Genomic DNA, 24,418 nt, shown 5'->3' on the forward strand with positions numbered 1-24,418 from the left:
AGGTATATGGTCTCATCTACTATTCACTTGTTGTGAACCTCCATTCATCAAAAGTGGTAAGAGTTATTTACCATTATCAGAAGTGCAACTTCAATAATTCTACATCTTTAAATGCAGAAAGAATAGTTGTATTTTTAAAAACAAACAAATCAAATTTAAAACAAAATGTCTTCAAATAACTAAGCCTTGCTTGGAATTTGCAAGTTTCGCTTCAGAAAAATCACGGAAAATTATGAAAAAAATATGCCTTTGCTAAATGAAAAGCAGCCTCTCTCTATTCCACTGCCACAGTTTGTGAGAGGAATACACATTTCGGTTTTGTACCTGATCATTTCCAGTGATCGGAGTAACTGCGTTAGAAATAAATGGTGTTACTAATGGCGTTATTAATCTTAACGCCGTTACTGTTACTGCCAAAAATGTGGCGCGTTACTTTAATTATTAGCTCATTGAAGCTGTTTTCATCAGACCAACTAGATCTCTAAACCAGTTGTTTTACTGTTTTTCCTCATGAGGGGGCACGGAACAACCACATAGGTAAGGATGATTGGCTGAGGTAGAGTAAAATTTAATTGTAAGGCAGTCAGAGGTAGAGTTTGGCGGATGTTGTTGACACACAAACACACATCGACACAAGTGAGTGAACGACCAACAACAGGAAAGGCGAGTCCAGTTAATCCTAAAGCAGCTTTCTTTAACATGAAATATAGCCATTACTTTTCCGTAAATTAAATTAAAGGAAAGAATGTATATGTTAAATGCACATTATGCCCGCGACAAAAGTGCTTCTCCACATCGGTGTCAAGCAATTCTGAGCTAATCAAACATCTTTCAACGTCACACGTTTCCATGAAATGAGTGGTCAACATTAAAATAGTTCAGATTTGTGTACACTGTTTCTGTGTCCCTTTCATTATAATATTATAATATATACAGAGCCTCAGCTGCATTTGCTTTGATGTCTCAGTAAACTTCCTGGCTGAAGTGCTGGCATGACAGGATGTGGTATCATGGCTCGAAGGTGTTGATCAGCAGCCGAAAGCCTTAATATTCCACAACTGCCTTAAATCTTTTGTGAGGAGCGAGAGGAGATGCAAAGTCGCTTTTCAGGGTGGTTTGCACCTTTGGCAATATTGCTCCGGTGATGGGGAACTGTGCTCATTGTGGTGGCGGTTGATAAGCTGCAACATGTCGGTTTTGTTGCTCGTATGTCTCTTGCAATATTGCTGTTATGGTCTTGTCTGTATGTTTCTGTATAAGGTCCAGTTAGTAGGGTGGCCGTGTCTCTGCCATTTATAATCATGTCTTGTTAATTGATGCCTATGCCACTATCATCCATCTCTGTTGACGTTTTTATTTTATACATAAATATACAAACAAAAACGAGTGATGGCTTATTAGTGCCACTGCCATGCATAAACATACTTTACATAGAGCTGAAAGAATAATTCACAGTTTTTATTTTAAACATACAGTAGGGACAGCAAATTCTCAAGCCATCTTTGGATGACTCATGTTATGTGTATTTAAAGACATTCAAAATTGTGGGGGGAAAAATTTAAAAAATACAAACAATTTTGCGACCCCCTGCTGAAGACCTCTGCTCTATATGACTTACAGTGGAGAGGAAATTGAAGACAATGCTGCGCTCTCTCACTCACTTTGTCAGTGGATATTTAACATACATATTATACATTTTTGTGTGTGTGCTTATATACTGTAAACTGTAATAATATAATAATAATAACAACAATAATAAATACGCAATGACAGTGCGTACACACAGGTACTGTATATGTAATAATAATGATTGTTTTGTATTGTGTAAAATTAAAATACACGTGACATAAACTGTTTTTTTTTTAGTTTTTACGTATTACATGTTAACAAGAAATAAAAAGATCATTAAATGAAAAAGAATATCTCATCAGGTACAGGTATATAAAACAAAATGAATGAATTCATGTGTTAATTTTGTTTTCTAAATATTAGTACCTCCGCAGTTTGTGAGCTTGGTGTGCATGATCCTTGTCGCTCTTTCGAGGCTAGGGGTGGCACATTCTTGTTTCGGTCAAAAGAGTCAATGACCAAGACGCTAACAATGGAAACTTGCTAAGGCTACGGAGGAAGTCTGCCTGTACAAATTAAGACTCAAAGAATACAAGGACATACAAATGTGGGAAGAAATCGCAGCTACTAGAATGGAATGTCAGATTGAGTACATGTGTAGAACACAGCCATGGATCCTCATGTTAGTATGAACTGTGGCCATGTGCATGCATGTGGAAAAGTTCCATGGGGCACCCCATCCTTCAAAAGAAGGGAAAATATTTAAGATTCAATTTACTGATTCATTCTCATGAAATTAGCTATTTATCACTTTGTATTATCATTGGTCAATAACTTAATAATTGAGAAATCACAATGCCACATTAATAGTTAGCTTCAGTTGAAGGATATGGAGTTCTGTGAGCAAGAGGTTGACAATATTCACTCTTGTGCAACAGTAATCAGAAGACATCAAAGATTGTATTGTGTGTGTACATCACTGTGCACAAAGACCAACACATCTTAATGGCGTGTTTCCACTGGCTCAACTTGACTCGCCTCGCCTCGTTTCCACTAGAGATAGAACCTGGTACCCGGCGCTTTTTTTAGTACCTGCTCTGGTGAGGTTCCTAGTGAGCCGAGGCGATATTATGTGTGACGTCGCTAGACTGCAGGCCACTGATCGGTCATAGGAAGAGACGTCCGACACAAGAATCAAGCCGAACCATGCCGAACTGTAGATCAGTTAAAAAGACTTTATAATCCTAAAAACGTGGGTTAATCTCCAACAATTACTAGGGAAATGTCTTTTTTAAAAGTTCATCCTCAGAGCAGCTCACATTCCCGGTAAGCAGAATTAAATTGCTGATTCTTTGTCCCAGTTTTCGAACATTCATCGCACCCCAATTACACAATTTTCAGCTCCATTAATCAAGTGATCCACAAAGTCGAAGACTCTTGATAGACTCACGAGAAGCCATACAAAACAGCCTGACCCCAACCATTTGTCCACATGCAGCTCCATCATCTACTCTCACTGGTCATCCCACGCATATCAGTCGTACATCCATAATAATCTTAGTCATTTCTGGTGAGCCCGACCTCTGCTCAGCTCAGTTCAGTCAGTGCGTTTGCATGCATGTTAAAGACAATGATTTGGTTTTCTTAATGTCATGTAAGTCACAAGTTAGTCCGACTAAAATCAAGCCAGTCTTCGTAGTCCAATTACTCCTGCACGGACTGGAGTCGGACTTGCAAAGGAACGCACACACCCAACGTTTACTACCACACACACACACACACACACACAGAAAGAGAGAGACAGTAAATAGTGAACAGTAACATCTGCAGACAGATGGGTGTGTGTAGCCCTGGAGCAGGGTTCTGAAACAGAGGCACATTCATCTGAGCTGGGGAGAGGAAGGATGTGTGAAAGAGTGACAGAAAAGAAAGAATAGTGAGGGAGAAGGATCAAATGAAGTAGGAAGATAGAGTGTCTCTCTTCTCTCTTTTCAATAGGATGCATTGTTTGACCTGTGTGCACATGTATAAGTGTGTGCGTGTTTGTTCCCCCTGCTTGAATAGGCCAGAAAGAGCAATGGCTCTGACTTTGCATACTGATGCTGCTCATAAATGGAGCTTTTCTAAACAGCTGCACCACCACACTGTCATTATGTCATTAATCCAGTCACTGCAGAAAGAAATAACTTGGTCGCACTCACAGCTATTACATACATTTTGTCTTTTTGGTGGAGAGGCAACTCTTTCATGCTTCTGTGTTTTTCAGAATCATTGTTTGATCTGTGTGTTTTGTGTTAGATTGTAATATTCTCCTTGCAAAATGATGTGATGCATGAATAATGTTGTTGTGTGTGTGTTTGTGTATTTGTGTGTGTGTGTGTACATACGTACGCGTGTGTGCGAAGGGAAAAGTGCACCTGGAGCTGCGTCTGAGTGAAGTCATCACAGACAGTGGAGCCATCAGCCATAAACTAGCCACACGGTGAGGGCTACACACTCATACACATTGACACACACACACACACACACACACACACACACACACACACACAAACAGCACTTGATTTATTGTCTATCCTCCTCATGAGGCTCACAGGGTGATGCAGCCTTTCCCAGCTGACACGGGGTGAAAGGTGGGATACAGGTCGCCAGTCCATTGCAGGGCCAATATATAGAAACAAACCATTCACCCTCACATTCACAATTTAAACGTGTCCGTAAGTGTAAATGTTCATGTTTTTGGACATGAGGAGAACATACAAGTTACTACTTAACCTTTTCTTTTTTAAACGCTGCTGTAGTTCTCATTGCTTTGTCGTATGCACCTCTGTTATTCTCCCACTATTATTAGTGTCTACTTAGCAATGCAAACCCAGCATCTATGATAATTGTTTGTGTTTATCATAGATGCCTAGAGTGCTTTTTGCATTGCAAAACAAGCATCTATTGCTATTGTTGTGCGTTTCTTCTTATTATTAGAGTTCCTGATTAGCAGTACAAACCAATGGAGAACTCCAGTAGTACTGGAGCTGTTCTAGACAGCTGCACAACTGTATAGTGGGAAAAGAATAAACTTAACATATGATATTTCATTCACTAATGACATTAATAATCATCATAATCCCATCTGCTGTTATATGTGTTGGGTCATTTGGAGTGGGTATGACTATACTGTAGTTTTCTTTTTGTGTGACTGAAGTTGTTTTTGACAAAATATGTGGGAGCAAGGAAGAAGCACATTTATGTCATAAAAAAATAAAAAAACAAAATGGAGCTGCTGCTCAGCACCACTGTCTGGAATGTCACAGCAGAGACGAGGCAGAAGACAGTGAGCGCTGGATAGTAGGAAAAGCTCAGTTATATAAAAAGGCTCACTCAACAGGAAGTGCTCTGGCATTAGTGACGCTGAACACAGACCACTCCTTAGTCCTTATTCAGAACATGTGTGTGTGTGTGTGCGTGTGTGCGTGGGTCGGCGGCACATGGAATGACTAGTGGTGCATCAACTGTGACACATAGGAAGTGATTTGTCCTACTGAGTGTCCTGTCCTGTCTGAGGCCATGAATGAATGAATGGATGGAGACTATGGATGACCGTGGTTATTGTAGTATTACTAAATAGTTAATACCATAACTATTTGAGAGATATGTTTGGACAGAATGTTGGATCAAGTAGGACACCAAGGTAATTTGATGTCATTTGGTTATTTGAATAAATGATTTGGCTGTGATGCTGTGTTTATGGAAAACCTTTTCTTTCTTTTTTTTCTTAAAGATAAAAGTTGTTCAGGGAACCTTTTGTTTCCAAGATGAATAAGGACATAAACACATTGAAATAGAATGTAAATAAAGGCACAAATAAATCAATTACTAGAAATGAAATTAAAAATCAAACTAAAAATAAAGAACACATATGTGGCCTGTGTTTTTTTTAAACACTTGTTTTTTATGACTAAAGCATTTGTATGCAGAGGTTTTTCTATCATGCATCATTCACACCCATCATGAGCTGCCAGGAGCATATTGGGGTTAACTGTTCTGCCCTCAATCAACATAGACTAGAGTAACCTGAGATGGAACCCCCAACCTTCTAGTGGGAAGTTGATGACCTGTTCTTTCTACTTAGACCCTGCTGTCCTGAATATTTCCCACCATGTTTAGAGAGAAATATATACTGTATCTCTGTTAAAGTGGAACAGCTCCCCCTACAGTTTTGGAGTAAATATTTTTATGACGCCACTGTAAACATCCATGCATCCATCCATTGCTGTCATGAAAGCTCACTGCTGATGCTCTGCCATGATGAATGTATACAATCATCACAATGACCCCAAAACTGTTCAATGGGGTAAACATTCTGCATAGTTCTGCTTTAAGCTGCTCAAATTACTTATCCACTGTTACTTGAGGTAAAGTGGATGATCCAGTAATCAGGAAGTTGACTAGGGCACTAAATATAGAAACTTTGAGTAGAAGCTAAGCTTAGAAAAGAGAAAAGAGTCAACGAAATGTGGTCTATTAATGCTGGAAATAATGCTAGGACATGTTCTTGGTTTTTTGTTGTTTCATTCTGAACAGAAGTTGTTCTATTTCTCTATAACTTTAAAAGTTATCTCACAAATCAAATTGCATATTTTTTGCTATTACTTGCATGCAATTAAATGATTCTGTCTTAAAACTGGCCACACGGTGATGTAGTGGTTAGCACTCTCGCCTTGCAGCGAGAAGACCCGGGTTCGAGCCCGGTTGGAACAAGGGCCTTTCTGCATGGAGTTTGCATGTTCTCCCCGTGTGTGCGTGGGTTCTCTCCGGGTTCTCCGGCTTCCTCCCACAGTCCAAAAACATGCAATGTGGGGAATAGGTGAATTGGACACTCTAAATTGACCATAGGAGTGAGTGTGAGAGTGAATGGTTGTTTGTCTCTAGTTGTGTGGCCCTGCGATGGACTGGCGAACTGTCCAGGGTGTACCCCGCCTATCGCCCGATGTAGCTGAAATTGGCACAGCACCCTCTGGTGGAGGATAAAGCGGTTAGATGATGACTAACTGACTGACTGTCTTAAAACTAGCCCCTCTTAGTATATTCATTATATGTATTGATATTTACTTGTCATTAATGCCTGCTTTATGTGTGTCCTAACAGAGTGTTGGAGTGCCAAGGTCTCCCAATCATCAATGGCCAGTGTGATCCCTACGCTGCTGTTTCCTTACTGGGACCTTCAAGGTCATGATTTCACCAGTCACATTCCTGATGTGAAAGTTCAGATCAAAGTTTGATTTCCTCCACCATTTGTGTTGATGTCTCCACAGGTCAGATGCCAAGAAGACCAAAGTGAAGAGGAAAAACAACAATCCACAGTTTGAGGAGGTTTTCTATTTTGAGGTAAATTTTATATCATTTTTAATTCAATTTCTTTAACATAAGGTCATTTGTAATAGGCACCTAAACAGTAAGACCAAATTTAGAGTCATCTTGCTTTACTTGAGTAATGTTGTATTATTCAAATCACTTCCTGTGTGCAGTGTGGAAATTAGATAAAAACTCATCTATAGCTATATTTAGAAACACAGGGCGAGAGTCGTGTAGAGCTGATAAGCACTGACGATGGTGTGAATGTAGTAGTAGTTTCAAGTATTTTTAGACATTCTTTTTTATTCTATATGTTCCTGTTTCCCTGCATCAAACATCAAAGTCGACACTGCACACACTGATGCTCTTAGTTTGAAGTTTGAAGGCTGTCAAGGTTTGACAGATATGCAATTTACAGACAGATGGGCAAAAGTTCCTTGAATCAATAGAGAGATAAGTGCACTGCAAACATTTATCAGCCATCAAATGCATGTAAAGACCAGCATCGGCCGGTCGACCTCACATGGTTAACCCAGCTAACCCTCACTCAGTAACTCAGTGACTTCAGTGCTGACATTTTGGTGTCAGTCGTCCCTCTGGCCTCCAGAACTCTGCAGGACAAGAGTATGATTGATTCAGACTAAAACAGCAGACAATCTGACCCATTGATTTCTGCCTGACAGGATTTTCCCATTTATTCTCAATGTGCTGCTTTCTGCCCTAAAGCCTGGTCACACACCAAGCACATGCAATCATGCTGCTGTCATGTGTCATGAACGTTTAGGTTACGTTTCTGTTTGTAGGGTCACAAACGCTGTGGGTGTATTGACTCTGTGGGTAAGAGAGCAGCCTTGCATTCTCAAAGTGTCGTCTCGTTGATTTAGTCATTCATGGTTCATGGACTCTGAATATGATGCGGTTTGAAGCTTTACAACCTCATTCAAAAATCATCACCAGAGACACCACTCATTTGCTTTTAATCCTGAATCCATATCTGGATCACCACCATAATGCCATATTTTCCTGCTTGGGCCATAAGCTACACTCAATCACTCGTTGTCTACTGCTTTATCCTCCACAGGAGGAGGGGAGATCGGATCCAATCCCAGCTTATATTGTAATGATTTTAAAGGATAAACTGACTGAACCAAAAATGAGTGGAAATCCTGATTGTTTTTGGAAAAAAGGAGAAACTAATTTGTTACTTTTTATTCTACAGATAAATGCTGTGATTAGTTTCAGCTAAAGTTCTGCCATCACAGTTTTTACAGGATGCATTTGAAACTCTGCAGCTGATATTTCTATACATGGCTTTTGATATATCTTTACTATGTCTCCATTTCTAGGTGACACGTCCTTTAAGTTACACAAAGCGGCAGTTTGATGTTGAAGAAGAGGATGTTGACAAACTGGCGCTGAGGTCAGCCAGCAACATCAGGATCACTGCTGAACTTTGTGTTGTTGAGTGTGTCTGCTGTGTTTTCACTGTGTTCTTGTGCGTTGGGTTCAGAGTGGATCTGTGGAATGCCAGCAACCTGAAGTTTGGGGATGAGTTCCTTGGAGGAGTGCGGGTTCCTCTGCGAGTCCTGGGTCAGGTTGGAGTTCATGATGCATGGTGAGAGAATTACCGCTGACGCATCAAGTCATCTACTTTCCAGTGTGAAGTAATTAAGTACATGTTTTTAACCCTCACTTAAACGAGTTGTTGAAACTCTGTACAAACATCTTCAAGTTTCCTGGATGCAGGCTGGACAAGTAAAGCTATGGTTTAAAACAAATAAATGACACATCACTGAAATAGTGTAGAAAAAGGATTGTCCTGCAAAGAAGATGAAGATGAAGATCATGTAGAGACTGCAGTGTTATACCCAGAAGTCTAGTGATCGAGGTTTTGCACTTGATTTGTGATCTATGACACATGCTTGTTCTTGTTCAGGTACTTTCTCCAGCCGAGGGAAAATGGAGGGCGGTCAGTGAAGGTGGATGAGCTCGGCTCTCTACGTCTAAACATCATTTACACTGAAGACCATGTCTTCCCGACGGAATATTACACCCCTCTCAGAGATCTGCTGCTGTTTTCTGCTAACGTAGAGGTACAGTCTGTGTATGTGCCATAGCTCTGCTCAGACATGCTGTCCTCGGTACTGTCTTTACTCCTCGTCTTCTCCGTACAGCCTGTGTCGGCGTCCACCGCTCACATTCTGGGGGAGGTGTGTCGAGAGAAGCAGGAGGCCGCCATTCCCCTTGTGCGTCTCTTCCTTCATTACGGCAAGATTGTGCCTTTCATCAGCACCATCGCTCAGGCTGAAGTCAACCGCACACAGTGAGTGTCTCACTGTTGCATATTTTCCCTTTTAACAGCAGCACAAATCAACCACACAGGCAGTTACTGCTGATTCAGCTGTGCAGCTTTAACATTGTTGAAATATTTATATATTATTTCATATATTTTATCACAGATTAATCGTGGGAGTAATACACAACTTTATATGGACATCATGGGGGCATGTTCATAAGTCACATATTCAGGCTTTAAAAAATGTGGGTTTTTTTTGTCTTTGTATGTGTTGTTGAGTCAAAGTTGAGATTAATTTTAGATTGCATTTTTAGTAGTGTTATAAAGTAGCAATAACTGTGCACAAGTCACAAAATAGACCGTATTTCTTTCATTTTTGCTCACAAAAGTTAACCTTGAACTGTGACATATTTCCAAATTTCACTAATTCAATCCGATTTTAAACATTTTGTCTACTTTTTGCCCAGGTGTGTTTATATAGATGTGTTTATTTTCATCAGATTGCCTAGATCAAAAAAATATATATATCTATGTTATATTGCACATTCTTATGTCCTCTGTGTATACTTTATGTTTTTTTCAGTGTGGTAATAGTTTTTATTCACCCAACGATATTTACATTTCAAAATGTTGTTCTTTTAAAATATAACAATATAAAATATGAATATTTATTTTTGGTTTATGTTTATAGCGACATATACAACAACATAGATTGTACTGCTAAACGTTGTCCAATGCATGCACCGTAGTGTTTCTAGCAGATGCTAATTTGCAACATCTTTATAAGAACAGAGACAGAGATGATGGTCATAATATAAAAGTAAACTAAGTAAAGTAAATGCACATTTAAAAACATTACATTTGACATTACATCCAAGGACTAGACATGCTTGCAGATTTGTCACTTAATCAACCAAGATTTGATAGCTCTCTTAAAACGTGTGAAGTTTGCACCTGATTTTTTTATTATTTAGTAAGTTCCAAGATTTTGCTTCTTTTACAGAAAAAAGCTCTCTGAGCAAATAGATGTTTCCATAGATGTTTCCATCCAAGTCAGCTCTTGAGTTTTTTCCTGCCATGTTTGTTTATATTGACATCTCCAATAACACGCACCTCACTGTTATGTTTGAAGCCTTTAAACAAGATTCCACAGCACAACCTGAGGGGGGATTAAACATGACCACAATAATAAATTCCATATGAGAAACATTAAACGATACACATTGAATTGATGACTACTTTGGCTGGAAAAACTTTATTATTATTATTATTATTAATAATAATAATAATAATAATAATAATAATGATAATAATATATCTTTATTTTTTTATGTATATATGTACATATATATATATATATAAAATTGACAAAGTGCTTCACAAGAATAAAATGTAAAATGTAGAGATTCAAATGTAGACCTTAAGTTAAAAGGGAAAACCCATCAGACATAGAAAACAAGCACTAAAAACACTTATTGATTCTGAAATCATAGACAACCATATAAACAATTTATATATCAGTAATAAATACTTAATTTTGTAACTTTGACATGAAGTTCAGTTATTGTTCTCTATCTGTGAAATAAATATTATGTGTGAAAATAATGTTTTCTATAGTGTTGTATGTTGTGATTTAAGGCTGCAGAAGATTTTCAGAATTTAAATGGGCTTGCAGCATTCAGAAGATATTTCTATTATTTCAAGTGACTGTATTGAGTAGCTTGGTATTGTAATTGGACAATGACAATGTATATAATTTATATTGAGTAGTAAATTACTGTTTATTTTTGTAAGTCTGGTCGCTGTCTCATTTTGAGACTCAAATTGCAGTTTTAATTTGATGCTGAAAAAAACATTCTTCCTTTGTCTTCCAGGGATCCAAACATCATTTTCCGTGGAAACTCACTCACTTCTAAGTGCATTGATGAGACAATGAAGCTAGCGGGAATGCACTATCTCCAAGACACCCTCAAACCCATCATTGATGAGGTATAATCATACACTCAAACATACAGACTTATCAGTAGTATATTCACTTTCTGCCAATAAACCCCCCTCATTATTAGACACTGCACCTTAAACTCGACCCACATGTGTCACCTTAAAAGATATTTTGGGAAATCAGTTGTCGATTAATAATAATTTTGTGTGTTTTTGCTGTAAATCTTCATAGATCTGCACAGAACACAAATCCTGTGAAATTGATCCTATCAAACTAAAAGAGTCAGAGAACCTGGACACAAACAGGGTAAGAAAGATGAGTAACTGTTTGTGTGGTTGCTGCATGTGTCGTCTTCTAACACCCTTGCCCCGCCTTTTCTCCCCCACCTCACCACCTCAGGAAAACCTTCGTCAGTATGTTGACCGAATTTTCAACGTCATCACCACCTCTGGCGTTCGCTGTCCCACCGTCATGTGTGATATCTTCTTCTCCTTGAGAGAGTCTGCTGCCACCCGTTTCCAAGGTAACGCTCGTCCTGAACAAATCTCACTGCTAAGACGGAGGAAAAAAAGAAAGGAACTTGCTTATAAGGAACAGGGAGCAGACAAAAAGAACATGGTGTTCAAAATATCCAAATGTACAAATACACTGGCTGGCCAAAATAAAGTCACCACCTAATATTAAAAACTCTAATATTTTGTTGAACCACCTGTAGCTTTGGTTACGGCACTCACACTTTTTCACCAAGATCTTGTATTGATGATGGGAGAGTCAGGTCACTGAGCAAAGCCTTCTCCAGCACATCCCAAAGATTCTCAATGGGCTTAAGGTCTGGACTCTGTGGTGGCCAATCCATGTGTGAAAATTATGTCTCATGCTCCCTGAACCACTCTTGCACCAGCGTGATGAATCCTGGCATTGTCATCTTGTCAGTGTCATCAGGGAAGAATTAATGCATTGATGAAATAATCTGGTCATTCAGTATATTCAGGTCTACAGCTGACCTCATTGTTTGGGCACATAATGTTGCTGATACTAGACCTAGACCTGACCGATTTGCTTAGTTAAAAAGTTGTGTTCTATCTCTTCATTGTTCCCCTAAATTTACCTAAATGTACCTTTTTTTTCTTTTTTTTTTACCATTTTCTCAAATTGTATAGTTCACGCTGTGGCATGTACTATACTGCCTCATGCTGGCCACCATAGAGCACTGCAGTAACAGTAGGAGTGAGCTGCAAAATCATGATAATGACTTGTTATTTCCATTTCATTTATGTCATTTATGTCAGATTAATACGGTGGCCCTGAAGTGCAAATCACCACCACAAATAGGAAACACAACAACATCTATCTATACATTTCAGGAACGTCTGTCTGTGACTCACATATCTATCGAACCGATGATCCGACTGATTTCAAACCTGACAGGTGTCTTGTTACTGGCAGGAGTAAGTCATACTAAAAACACTAGTACTACACTAGTTACCTTAAACAACAACATTAACTGAAAACACAACGACATTAAGTGAAAACACAACAGCATTGACTGAAAACACAACGACATTAACTGAAAACACAATGACAAAAGCAGAAAACACAACAGCATTAACTGAAAACACAACAACATTAACTGAAAACACGACAAAAGCAGAAAACACAACAGCATTAACTGAAAACACAGCAACATTAACTGAAAACTGAACATCATTAACTGAAAACATGACAAAAGCAGAAAACACAACAGCATTAACTGAAAACACAGCAACATTAACTGAAAACTGAACAACATTAACTGAAAACACGACAAAAGAAAACACAACAGCATTAACTGAAAACACAACAGCATTAACTGAAAACACAACAACATTAACTGGAAACACAACGACAAAAGCAGAAAACACAACAGCATTAACTGAAAACACTACGACAAAAGCAGAAAACACAACAGCATTAACTGAAACCACGACATGAACCTAAACACAATAACATTAACCTAAAATCAACGACTTTAACCTCAACACAACAGCATTAACACCTGAACACCTTCTACTGTAAATGCGTTTAAATAACACATTTATGTATACATCTATACAGCTTTGAGTACCCATTTCTCCCTTAGAAATAGCATTTTTTTTTTAATGTTCTACATCCTTCAGATGGACAATCCAGACTACACAACTGTTGGTGAAAAACTTATATTAGCTAACATTTCACTATGTATCCCTGTTTTCTTCTCTGCTCTCAAGTTGACCAAGATGTGCGATACACAGCAGTGAGCAGCTTCATCTTCCTGCGATTCTTTGCTCCAGCCATTCTCTCCCCAAACCTTTTCCATCTACGGCCACACCATTCGGTGAGTCACACATTTAAAAACTTCAGCAAACAGCCGCCAACATGTCATGCGTGTGATGTATGTGTTGAAATCTTTCACTTATATTTAGGTACTACGAAACCAATGCACATGAACCATTTAGAGAAGATCCAATGGAATATCTTTATGAAGCAGATGACACAGACTTCATCATAGAGAGAGCGAGAGACAGAGAAGCGATGCAAGAAGATGGGGCCTAAGCTGCACAGAGGAGAAACAAAATGAATGAAAAATTATAGTGTACTTGTCAGAAGTGCAACCTCATCTCAGAGGAAGCCAGCACATGTTTAACTTCTACCTGCATCACCAACCAGAGTTCCTTTTTTTCCAATATTCCCAAAATAAACTGGATGAATCCTCCCTGGCCAGCTGACACTAGCATCTCCCAGGCTATCACAAACATAAATGCTAACTTGGCCTAAAATGCGAATTGATGTATTATTTAGAACATCTATGATGGCTTGTGTTATGTTGCCCTGTGTATAAACTTTACAGCACGATTACATAATTGCAAAAAGCACTGTGTTACAGTACAGTTTCAATTAAATTAAATTTTATTTGTATAGCGCCAAATCATAACATACATTATCTCATGGCACTGTACATAGACAACATAAACAAGCACTAGGCATCAGTGGAGAGAAAAAACTCCCTCTTAACAGGAAGAAATCTCTAACAGAACCAGGCTCAGAGATGTGCAGTCGTCTGCCTCGACTGGTTGGGGTGAAAGGAAAATGGGGGACAGCGGAGAGGTGGGGGACAGAAAGGCGGGAGAGAAAGGACAAGAGGGAGATGAGGTAGAGACAGAAGAGAGAGAGAGAGCAGGAGCAGATACACAACAACTGTATCAGGTTACAAGTTTATACAGTTAATGATATATTTTAATTATAGCACAATAATAATGGTGATGATATGTATGATATGGATAGCCTCGAAAACTGGATCTTGACCTCAGTTATTTCTGAGTTGTAAGTATAAAGTTACAGGTCATCCAGGACTTAATGTCTCTGAGACTTTCCTGGAGTTGAACAACCTGATTTATTTAATCGGCCTCATCGATAAATATAGCTGTGTGTCATCTGCATAACAATGAAAGTGTATGTTGTGCTTTCTAATAATGTTCCCTAGAGGAAGCATATGTAAGGTAAAAAGTATAGGCCCAAGCACTGAGCCTTGTGGAACTCCACAATTAACTTTTGTTTGTAGTGAGGCTTTATCATTAACAGGAACAAACTGGAATCTATCAGATAAGTATGATTTAAACCAGCAGAGGGCAGCACCTGCGATACCAAGGGTCTGCTCCAATCTCTGCAGTAGAATATTATGATCAATGGTGTCTAACTGTGCACCTGGTGCTTCTAAAGCTCTTGTGCTAAAAGATGAGTCAGTCCCAATATGAGGGAGGAGATGATCAATTTTTTCTCTAATTGATGTTATTTTATTCACAAAAAAGTTCATAAAGTCATCACTGCTCAGTGTTAAAGGAATAGATGGTTCAGTGGAGCTGTGGCTCTGTGTCAGCCTGGCTACAGTGCTGAAAAGAAACCTCTGATTATTCTTATTTTCTTCAATTAAAGAAGAATAATAGGCAACTCTAGCTTTGTGTAGGGCTTTTTTGTAAGCTACAAAACAATCTTTCTGTGTAACGCCTGTTTAAGAGCACGAGTATTGGAGTTAAACCATCTCATCTGATTCACCACTTTCTTTTTCAGAGGGAAAACGCAATCTAATGTAGTACGTAGTGAGGCAGATGTACTATCAACAAGGTTATCTATGTACAGTATAGCCAAAAAAACACGGGCAGTGTTTTCCCTAAGTTTTTGTTTTGTTTTGTTTTGCCTTGATTTTGTCCTAATTTATGCTCAGTATCAGTGAAAATGAGGCTCTCCTCTCAGTAAGGGCTTAAAAAAACATCACTGAATTCCTGATTATTCCACAATCTTAGTGTGGTGAATGCAAAAGCAAGTTGTGCTGCAGAATACTGTATAGTATACAGATGTGTACGCACTGATACATTCACTTTTGATTGCTGCTCTAACATAACATGTGCCTTTGACTTCCCTCTAGACTGGAAACAGTAACTACGTATTACACAATCTTTATCTCAGTGAATGGAGCATTTTGTCAAGAACATTTTCCTGTATTTTCATATATAGCACCCTGTTTTCTAATATCAAAGAACAGTTTTTTTGTTGAGTAAAGTTGGATAGTTAATCTCTCTCTATATATCTGTGAAATCAATACCTAAATGTAATTTATTTCTTAGGATCCCGCCACCTCCCGAACACTGACCCTCATCTCAAAGACGATCCAGACTTTGGGAAGTCTTGCAAAATCTAAATCTGTGAGTTTCTCTGGTCGGACAGCATTTTTCTGTTTTTCCAGTCCTGAGATTTAACTTCATCTGTATTCCATTATTATCACAACTTGCTAATACGTGTCTCTCGCTCTCTCTGAAATTTTCTTTGCATAACTTTGATTCCTTTCAAGGCCAATTTCAAAGAGTCGTTCATGGCTGCGTTTTATGACTTCTTCAATGAGCAGAAATATGCGGATGCTGTGAAAAATGTGAGTATTAGGTTTCTTTCCTGCCTGTGTTCAATAGATATTTTTGGTCACATGATTAGATATTGTTACAAATACTAGGTACTGTTTATGCATTAATCACACAATTGCGATACATTACAGAAAATAAACCTGAAGCTTATAACAGATATTTATGTATATAAAATGATGGAATGAATGTAGAATCACATAAAAAAAGACTGCTTTCTTTAAACTTTAAACACAGTTTCTCTCCTTTGAAGTACACATTTGGCATCTTGATGTTACATGTTAGTAAATCTTTACAGAGAATCAGAGAAATACAACAGAAAAAAACAACTGATACAGATCAAAAGTGAAAAATGATTTTGAAAAGAACCCAATGAGGGTTAGAGGAACTTTGATTAATGACACTGTTTGCTTCCCTCTGCAGTTTCTGGACCTGATCTCCACCTCTGGCAAATGGGATCAGAAGAGTATTGAAACACCAATCATGCTCAAGGAAGGGTATGGAACCAATTTACTGTTCACTAATACCAGTGGAACCAAAGAGTCCAAATCCAGATATACAAAAAAATAAGTATTGGGATACTAATTTGAGATATTGAAAATATAAAACTATGGCTATTACTTTTTTTATACAGCTAAGATTCCTGAGTTGACTATTAATGCATGGAGTGAATGCAGATAAGAGCGCTGGTCCACTTTAAACGGACCAGAGTGTGTTTCCTCAGATAGTCTGCTTTTGGGTGGAGTGGCTCAGTGGTTAAGACCGGCACCCTGTGTGCGAAAGACATCATGGTTCGACTCCACCCCTGGCTGATTGTATGCAATTCCACTGTAAGTCGCTTTGGATAAAAGCGTCTGCTAAATGACATGTAATGTATCAGTAGGTGTAAAAGCTCATCCGGTCCACCTCACAATGGTCTCGGTTTGCTTGCAAGTGATCCCTGGGACAGTTCACTTACAGTGGGAAATGCAAATGAACTATCTAGCCTTGCCTGCTTCTCATACTCGACAGCTTCTGGTGAAAAATCAATTAGGTTTGAACACCAAAGTAAAAACAGAAACCCTAAGACTGCAGAAATGTGATGCTCCGTTGTCATGCAGGAAGTACTGAACAAATATTTTTAATTAACTGATTCTAATGCTTCAGTAAACCAAAATGAACAGCAACACTTTCAGTGGCATAAACAGTGACATAAAGACAGGTTTGGTAGATTTTCTCTCCCCTTTGATAAAATGTGACGGTTTATAATATATTATAATATAATAATAAATGATACACTGTTGTCTGTGCTTATGCGCCAAGCAGCAGCTTGTAGTGTCCGTAGTCCTGCTGGGGGACAATGCTCATGTGGGCAGTGACAGCATAGCCTGGAGGGTTGTGATTGGGAGGAACAGCCTGACCGATCTGAACCCGAGTGGTTTCAGTTATTGGCCTTGTTGCAGTTTGTCCATAACAAACAGCATGTTCGAACATCAGATGGTAGGCCCAAATGTGTAGTGACGGTCTGCTGGGAATGCCTGGTGGAAGAACCTGTCAAGATGGTCTTCAATTTCCACCTTCCAGCAGGTTTGCAGGCTAGTGTGAAGCGGTTGGGATGAAGCTCAGCACCTCCAAATCTGAGGCTATGGTGCTGCCTCGAGTGGAGGAGTTTAAGTATCTCGGTTCAAGAGTGAGGGAAGGATGGAACGGGAGATCGAAGACTTCTTTCATATTTCTCTCACACATTGTTTTTCCAGGTTTATGATAAAGAGAGCACAGGGAAGAAACCGGTTTGGAATGAAGAACTTCAAGAAGAGATGGTTTCGCCTCACCAACCATGAGTTTACGTACCACAAAACCAAAGGTAAGCTTCAATTGTCTAAGATCTTCTCACAGTTATAGCTTGTGTGTCTGTGTGTGTGTGTGTGTGAGAGAGAGTGAGAGACAGCAAGAGGCAGAATCTGATGACTGTACATTTATTCGTAGCCTGAAAGCTTTGTACACCCAACACATGTGGTTGAGATAAAGTTATTGAGCAATCAGTCAACTAAGCTTTATTTATTTAGTACCTTTCCATTCATATAAAATGCAACGCAAAGACCGAAGGCCAGAATCCATCAGACATGTTAAAGGAGCTGAGGAAACACTGTGTCACCAGTCTGCAAATAAGGAAACAGCAGAGTTAAGTTTTAGACAGATAAACATATAATAATGAAAATAAATGAAATTAATAAATAAACAAGATCTCTGCAAAAACTTCATGTTTTTGTTTCTGGATTATTAGCCTCTATGTTGTACTTATTTATTTTCCTTTTTGATGTGTTGTGTGTTGGATTGGAATATTGCCACCACTGTTAAGTGTTTGTAAATGTTCTGAATGGATAAAAATAAAAATACCTGTGTCTGACATGTGTCCTTTTTCTTCTAGGTGAGGGAGCTCTGTGCAGCATCCCCATAGAAAACATCCTGGCTGTAGAGCGGCTGGAGGAGGAGTCTTTCAAAATGAAAAATGTGAGGACCCCCTTATACTCCCTGAAGTCTTTGGAGTAGAGGTTTACCCAGTTAACCAGTATCAGTATTCAGTAGTAGCCGATGTTTGTGCTGCCTGTTGTGAGTAGATTCATGCATATAGGCTCCACAGGCATAGTTGCTAATGGCTAGTAGCATGCCTTGTACAAATTATGGGTCAATGGCTATGTTTGCTAAAATATGCTGAATATATGTGCATGTGATTCAAGGTTAATGTGTTTGTCACTGAAGCCATATCCATGAAAACTCACACAGAAGACAAAATAGCATTAACAGGACGAGTTTAGACACAAACACAAAACAAGATGACACATACACTGTTAAAATTTCACTACATAAAGACAAGGCATATACCTGTACTCGAGTTAATATACTGCAGTTTTAAAATAAAGAACAGTCAATTAATAGATGAGTAAAACCTGTAGCTTGACTACAGGCTCTACAGAGTGTGATTTCTTCTTATGATTCATTACTGGAACAACTGTTCAAAAGACTGCAGGAGTGCTAACAACAGGCCTTGTTGAGCTTTAAAGGAGCAGCTCTTGTCATTTCAGCTCTTCTGCAAACACACATACAGTAAACTAACCAAATGCTTGCTGCTGCTGTCACCCTGTGGTAATAGATGCACTACTCATTAGGTAGTCAATAGGTTATTGCAGAAGTGTGGAAATACACTTACCTTTTTATCATTCACTGATAAAACATTGTTAATAATATATACTTTATTAATCCCCTTAAGGAAATTATTTCTCTGCATTTGACCCATCCTAGAATTATAAGCAGTGGGCTGCCACACTGAGTAGCACCCGGGGAGCAATGGGGGTTGGATACCTTGCTCAGGGATACCCCAGCCCTTTTGACCTGGTGGGTGCTTGTAACCGGTTACAAGCCAAGTTCCCTTTCCACTTGTCCACGGGCTGCCCCCCATTGCTCAGTTTTGTGTCTTTTTAATATTGTCATAAATACTGTTATTGCAAATTTTGGCTAACTTTTATGACTTCTTTTTTTTGGGGCTATTGACCAATTTATTGACTATCTTCTTTTCTTTCTTTTTTTAAATCTACCATCATCCGACATCTGCTTTTGAAAGTTAAATAATTAGAATTAGAAATAATTAATTAGAATTAGAATGAATTATTAGAATCTCTCCTGCTTGTATTTAGATGCTTCCCTCACTCACTGTTCTTTCCCCCCCCTCCAGATGTTCCAGGTTATTCAGCCAGAGAGGGCGCTCTACATTCAGGCCAACAACTGTGTGGAGGCTCGTGACTGGATTGACATTTTGACAAAGGTCAGCCAGTGCAACCGCAAACGCCTGAGCACCTACCATCCCTCAGCATACCTCAACGGCCACTGGCTCTGCTGCAAGCTGTCTGCAGACACAGCTCCTGGGTGTACGCCCTGCACTGGGTACATGACTCAGTCACGATAATCCAGCATTAGGTGCGTTCCCTCTGTTTCCACTCACTTATTTTTCTGTTTGCCTGTTTTTTTCAGCAGCCTTCCAGCAAATATTCAGCTGGATGTGGACGGAGACAGAGAAACGGAGAAGATTTATTCCCTGTTCAACACATACATGACCAAACTGATCAAGATGCAAGGTGTGTATGTGTATTGTAACAAGGAATAGGTGGAGTCTTGAACTGATGCTCCTTTATTTACTGATGACATTTGACTTAAAGTCTTTGAAAACTATAAAAGGTATACATTAATCAACACACAGGAAATGTCACAGAATGCTTTGTTAAAGTCTCTGTCTCTGACTCTGACTCTGATTCTTTCTCTGACTCTGTCTCTGTCTCTGTCTCTGACTCTGAAACTCTGACTCTGAGAGACTCTGACTCTGTCTCTGTCTCTGACTCTGTCTCTGTCTCTGTCTCTGAACTCTGACTCTGTCTCTGACTCTGTCTCTGTCTCTGTCTCTGACTCTGACTCTGTCTCTGTCTCTGTCTCTGACTCTGTCTCTGACTCTGTCTCTGACTCTGTCTCTGTCTCTGTCTCTGACTCTGTCTCTGTCTCTGACTCTGTCTGACTCTGTCTCTGACTCTGACTGTCTCTGACTCTGCTCTGACTGTCTCTGACTCTCTGTCTCTGACTCTGTCTCTGTCTCTGACTCTGTCTCTGACTCTGTCTCTGACTCTGACTCTGATTCTTTCTCTGACTCTGTCTCTGTCTCTGTCTCTCTGACTCTGACTCTGACTCTGTCTCTGACTCTGTCTCTGACTCTGTCTCTGACTGACTCTGACTCTGATCTCTGTCTCTCTCTGTCTGACTCTGTCTCCGTCTCTGACTCTGTCTCTGTCTCTGTCTCTGTCTCTGACTCTGACTCTGTCTCTGTCTCTGTCTCTGACTCTGTCTCTGACTGGCTGTGCTGCAGAGGCGTGTGGCAGTAAATCCGTGTATGATGGTCCTGAAGAGGAGGAGTACTCCAGCTTTGTCATCGACGATCCTCAGGAAACCTACAAAACCCTGAAGCTGATTGTTTCAGCTGTGCAGACGTTGGAGCAGCAGCACACCAAGTACAAACGAGAAAAGTTTAGGAACACCAAGATTGGCAGCCAGTACGTGGTTTGCATTTCATTTATACTTTCATGTCAGATTGAGTGTTTTCATATTGTATTGTTTATCAGCAGGTGGTACTCTCATCTCTTGTATGCATACATGATGCTGGAGGTTCAGTGTTGTAGTAGCATTGGATAAGATGTAATAAGATAAGTTAGAATAAGGTGATAAAAACAATAATAATAAGATATGATATATTAGATTAGCTATCATAACATAAGTGAGAAATAATGACTTACATAACAAAAACATTCTGTGACTCTATAATCAAACAAACACCATCTTTTTCTTCCACAGGGAGCACCCAATAGGCGACAAGAGTTTTCAGTGCTACATCCGCCAACAGTCTGAGAGCTCCACCTACTCTATCTAGCCTTTGACTTGCTTTGGACTGGGCGGGACATGCAGATTTTTGCAGTGTCTCAATGCACCACTACAACAAAAGACCTCCTACCAGCAAGAACGGATCAAGATGAACAATTGTGAAAGGAAGGAGGGAATACGACTGAAGAAAATCATCACACCACACATCTGTTTTGTGAACGAACATTTTCACTGGACATTTTTGACAGTGACCAACACGCACTTTAATTGTCTTCAAATCTGTGGAAGAACAAGCCTCACAGCTCACTTTCACAATGCTCATTTAATCAGTTTGATTTGGTTTTTTTCTCATTGTAAAGGTTGTTAAAATGTTCTGTTTTATTTCACGTCTGACAGATCAAACTGTAGAAGGAAAGGATTTTCATTTTTACCCCATTTCTTTTTTTTGTATTGTTTTATTATTCATGTTATTACTTTTAAATCATTTTGTCCACAACCTCCTCAGGAAGGCTGTGAAGGTCAACAGAAGACAAGAAGGGATTACCAGGACCAAACACAGCCCAAACATGGCTTGATGTGTATCAATCCTTGTCATCAGTGTGTAAAATCATGCCCTGTGTAACCAGGAGTGGGTTAAACCCAGTCAGATAAACCCATGGGTGCTTTATTTGTATCATGTTTGTTGAGTTTCAAATTCTGGGAAAGTACACTGAATAGCTCATGAAGCAGAGCTAAGAAGTTAGATTACATCCAAATGTAAAAATGTAAACATTGGTGCATAAGCACATAAAATGTAATCTATAAACACAATTTGAACCAAATGTGCTTACAATACCGGTAGCTCTGTATATTACTATTATATTTAGCTGCTCTGCAGTAAATTCTGTCTTTAGCTACAGTTTTAGTTTCAGTTTTTTTAAAAGCATTTTTTAGAAATATTTAAACTAAATTCCTGTTCAGGATAAAGAAATTTTTTTTATTTACAAATACGAGCAGAATTGCTTGGGCATATTTTTCTTCAAACCAAGTTCAACAACATTAAGCTGTATTTATCTTTTATCTGAGATAAAGCGGTAGAAGTTGGATGGATGGATGGATGGATGGATGGATGAATCTTTTGCTGATATACATTTAAAGGGCTAATTTCTGGGGTAATGAAAAACAATTCATACAATCAGGAGATTGTACCATTTTTGAAGTTAAAGATTTTACAAAATTTCAAAATGAAGTATAATTATTTGTTCTTATCTCTGCCAAAAGCAAATAATATCACCTAAATGTGACACACTGGACCTTTAAGGAAGGGATCACTTGTAGTATAATAATATATGAATGAACAAATGTATTCCTATTTTAAGTGGTTGTGATACTTGTACCTGACGTCCAGTAAATTGACTCAAATAAGAGCAGCATATGCAGAGATGATGAAGGCCCGTGTTTGTGGAAAAATCCAAAAAATGATTTCAGCTGTCACAGAAACTGTTTTATTTCTACGGAAGAGTATTAGGGCCACAAGAAAAAAAAAACAGAAAGAAAATAGCATTCAGAGATTAAAGTCTCTGAAATGTATTTTTTACATGTGGCCCGAATACTCTTTCATATATTTCAGATCATTAACACTGATGTTTTGTTGTTTAAGATTCACTTCTTGTGATAAATCAAACATTTAAGTCAGTCTTGTCTCACGTTATGATTGTGAAATGGATATTGTGTTACTGAGTGTGTCGCCCAGTTGGCTGCCTATTAATGTAGTTATGTTTTGTGACTTAATTCTATCTTAGTATGTGTAGTTTCAAACTTCTTGTATGTGTTCCGCGAGAAACTGCCTGCTGTGAATCTGAATAGTTCAAGGTACATCGTTCATTGTTGTGGATCATTGTCATTGACGTCCACGTTTAAGACGAAAAACAATGGAAAAAAAAAGAGCTACACATGTGAAGTACAGTTGTAGTCGCAGCAATGGTGTCACTTTTACTGCCTCCGAATTGTCAACTTTCCTAAAGTTCATACATACATTCTGCTATGAAATGATAATAAATATCACGCTTAGGGATGAGAGACAGAACTATGTATATTTGTATGTATATATACACTCACTGCCTGGTTTTTTGGGGGCAGGCAGTGTATATACTTACACACTTCTGTATATACAGTTGTCTTCATCAGAAGGGATCAGAGTTCTGTCTTGGTGACATTTATTGTCATTTCATCGCAGAATGTTCCCTCAAACATGAGCTGAGCTGGTGGGGTCGTGGCTGTTACAGTAATAGTAACAGTAATCCTTTCTCCGCCTCAAAGCTTTCACATAAATGACTTATGCAATAACCGTGTTTTAGCATGCAATAATATGAACGATCCCCTTGTCAAGATGATCACAAGTTAACAACACACATCTGCTGACCATCTGCAGTAAAAAGCCTTTTCTGATAAACACATATTATAAAGGGAGAAAATTGTATTTTGTACAAATATCTTCAAAGTATTAAACTAAACCTGTTCTTTGTGTACATAAACAGCTGAACGAATGATGAACATGTGACTTGGGTTTTTTTTCCTGATTAACAAAATGAAACCAATATTAATTCAAAACATTGTCTCTGTGTCCTTTTTCAACAGAGATGAAACACTTAAATGAACATGAGGGTTCAAAATCCAACACGTTCTACACAAAGAGAAGTTAACAAAACACAGAACTTGAAACTAACCCTGCCCAGAACACTGCCTCTTACTGTGAGCTGATACTGAGGCTAGTTGGTGCAGAAGAGGAACAAGAGAAGTAAATGTGACACCTAGTCATAAAAACAAGGAATGTTTGTTTTAAACTCTCCATTTTAAGGCAAAATGACCTTCAATATACAATGCAGAGAAAAGTACATCGTTCAGGTATAAAAGCAGGATTTTCACAGATTGGAGTATCAGTGTGTATATTTGGGGCCTTGATGT

At 38.8% G+C, this 24,418-nt stretch overlaps 1 protein-coding gene across 2 annotated transcripts in view; it reads left to right on the top strand.

Moving 5' to 3' along the window:
• rasa3 (RAS p21 protein activator 3) overlaps positions 1-24,007 on the top strand; it is a 46,602-nt gene extending 22,595 nt beyond the window's left edge. The window contains exons 5-24 of one of the 2 annotated variants that reach the window (XM_044031157.1): positions 3,975-4,051; positions 6,712-6,792; positions 6,879-6,951; positions 8,265-8,338; positions 8,429-8,533; positions 8,855-9,011; positions 9,093-9,241; positions 11,089-11,203; positions 11,388-11,462; positions 11,556-11,679; positions 13,403-13,509; positions 15,794-15,871; positions 16,018-16,095; positions 16,505-16,578; positions 17,818-17,924; positions 18,489-18,571; positions 19,791-19,999; positions 20,087-20,190; positions 20,967-21,150; positions 21,449-24,007. In XM_044031157.1, coding sequence (XP_043887092.1) covers positions 3,975-4,051; positions 6,712-6,792; positions 6,879-6,951; positions 8,265-8,338; positions 8,429-8,533; positions 8,855-9,011; positions 9,093-9,241; positions 11,089-11,203; positions 11,388-11,462; positions 11,556-11,679; positions 13,403-13,509; positions 15,794-15,871; positions 16,018-16,095; positions 16,505-16,578; positions 17,818-17,924; positions 18,489-18,571; positions 19,791-19,999; positions 20,087-20,190; positions 20,967-21,150; positions 21,449-21,524 — 2,130 coding nt within the window. In that variant the 3' untranslated portion in view covers positions 21,525-24,007. The remainder of the gene's footprint in view (positions 1-3,974; positions 4,052-6,711; positions 6,793-6,878; positions 6,952-8,264; positions 8,339-8,428; positions 8,534-8,854; positions 9,012-9,092; positions 9,242-11,088; positions 11,204-11,387; positions 11,463-11,555; positions 11,680-13,402; positions 13,510-15,793; positions 15,872-16,017; positions 16,096-16,504; positions 16,579-17,817; positions 17,925-18,488; positions 18,572-19,790; positions 20,000-20,086; positions 20,191-20,966; positions 21,151-21,448) is intronic. The other variant, XM_044031158.1, reaches the window with a different exon arrangement.
• The last annotated feature ends 411 nt before the right edge of the window (positions 24,008-24,418 follow it).

The sequence above is a fragment of the Solea senegalensis genome, linkage group LG7, assembly GCF_019176455.1.
Source record: "Solea senegalensis isolate Sse05_10M linkage group LG7, IFAPA_SoseM_1, whole genome shotgun sequence".
Classification (NCBI taxonomy): domain Eukaryota; kingdom Metazoa; phylum Chordata; class Actinopteri; order Pleuronectiformes; family Soleidae; genus Solea; species Solea senegalensis.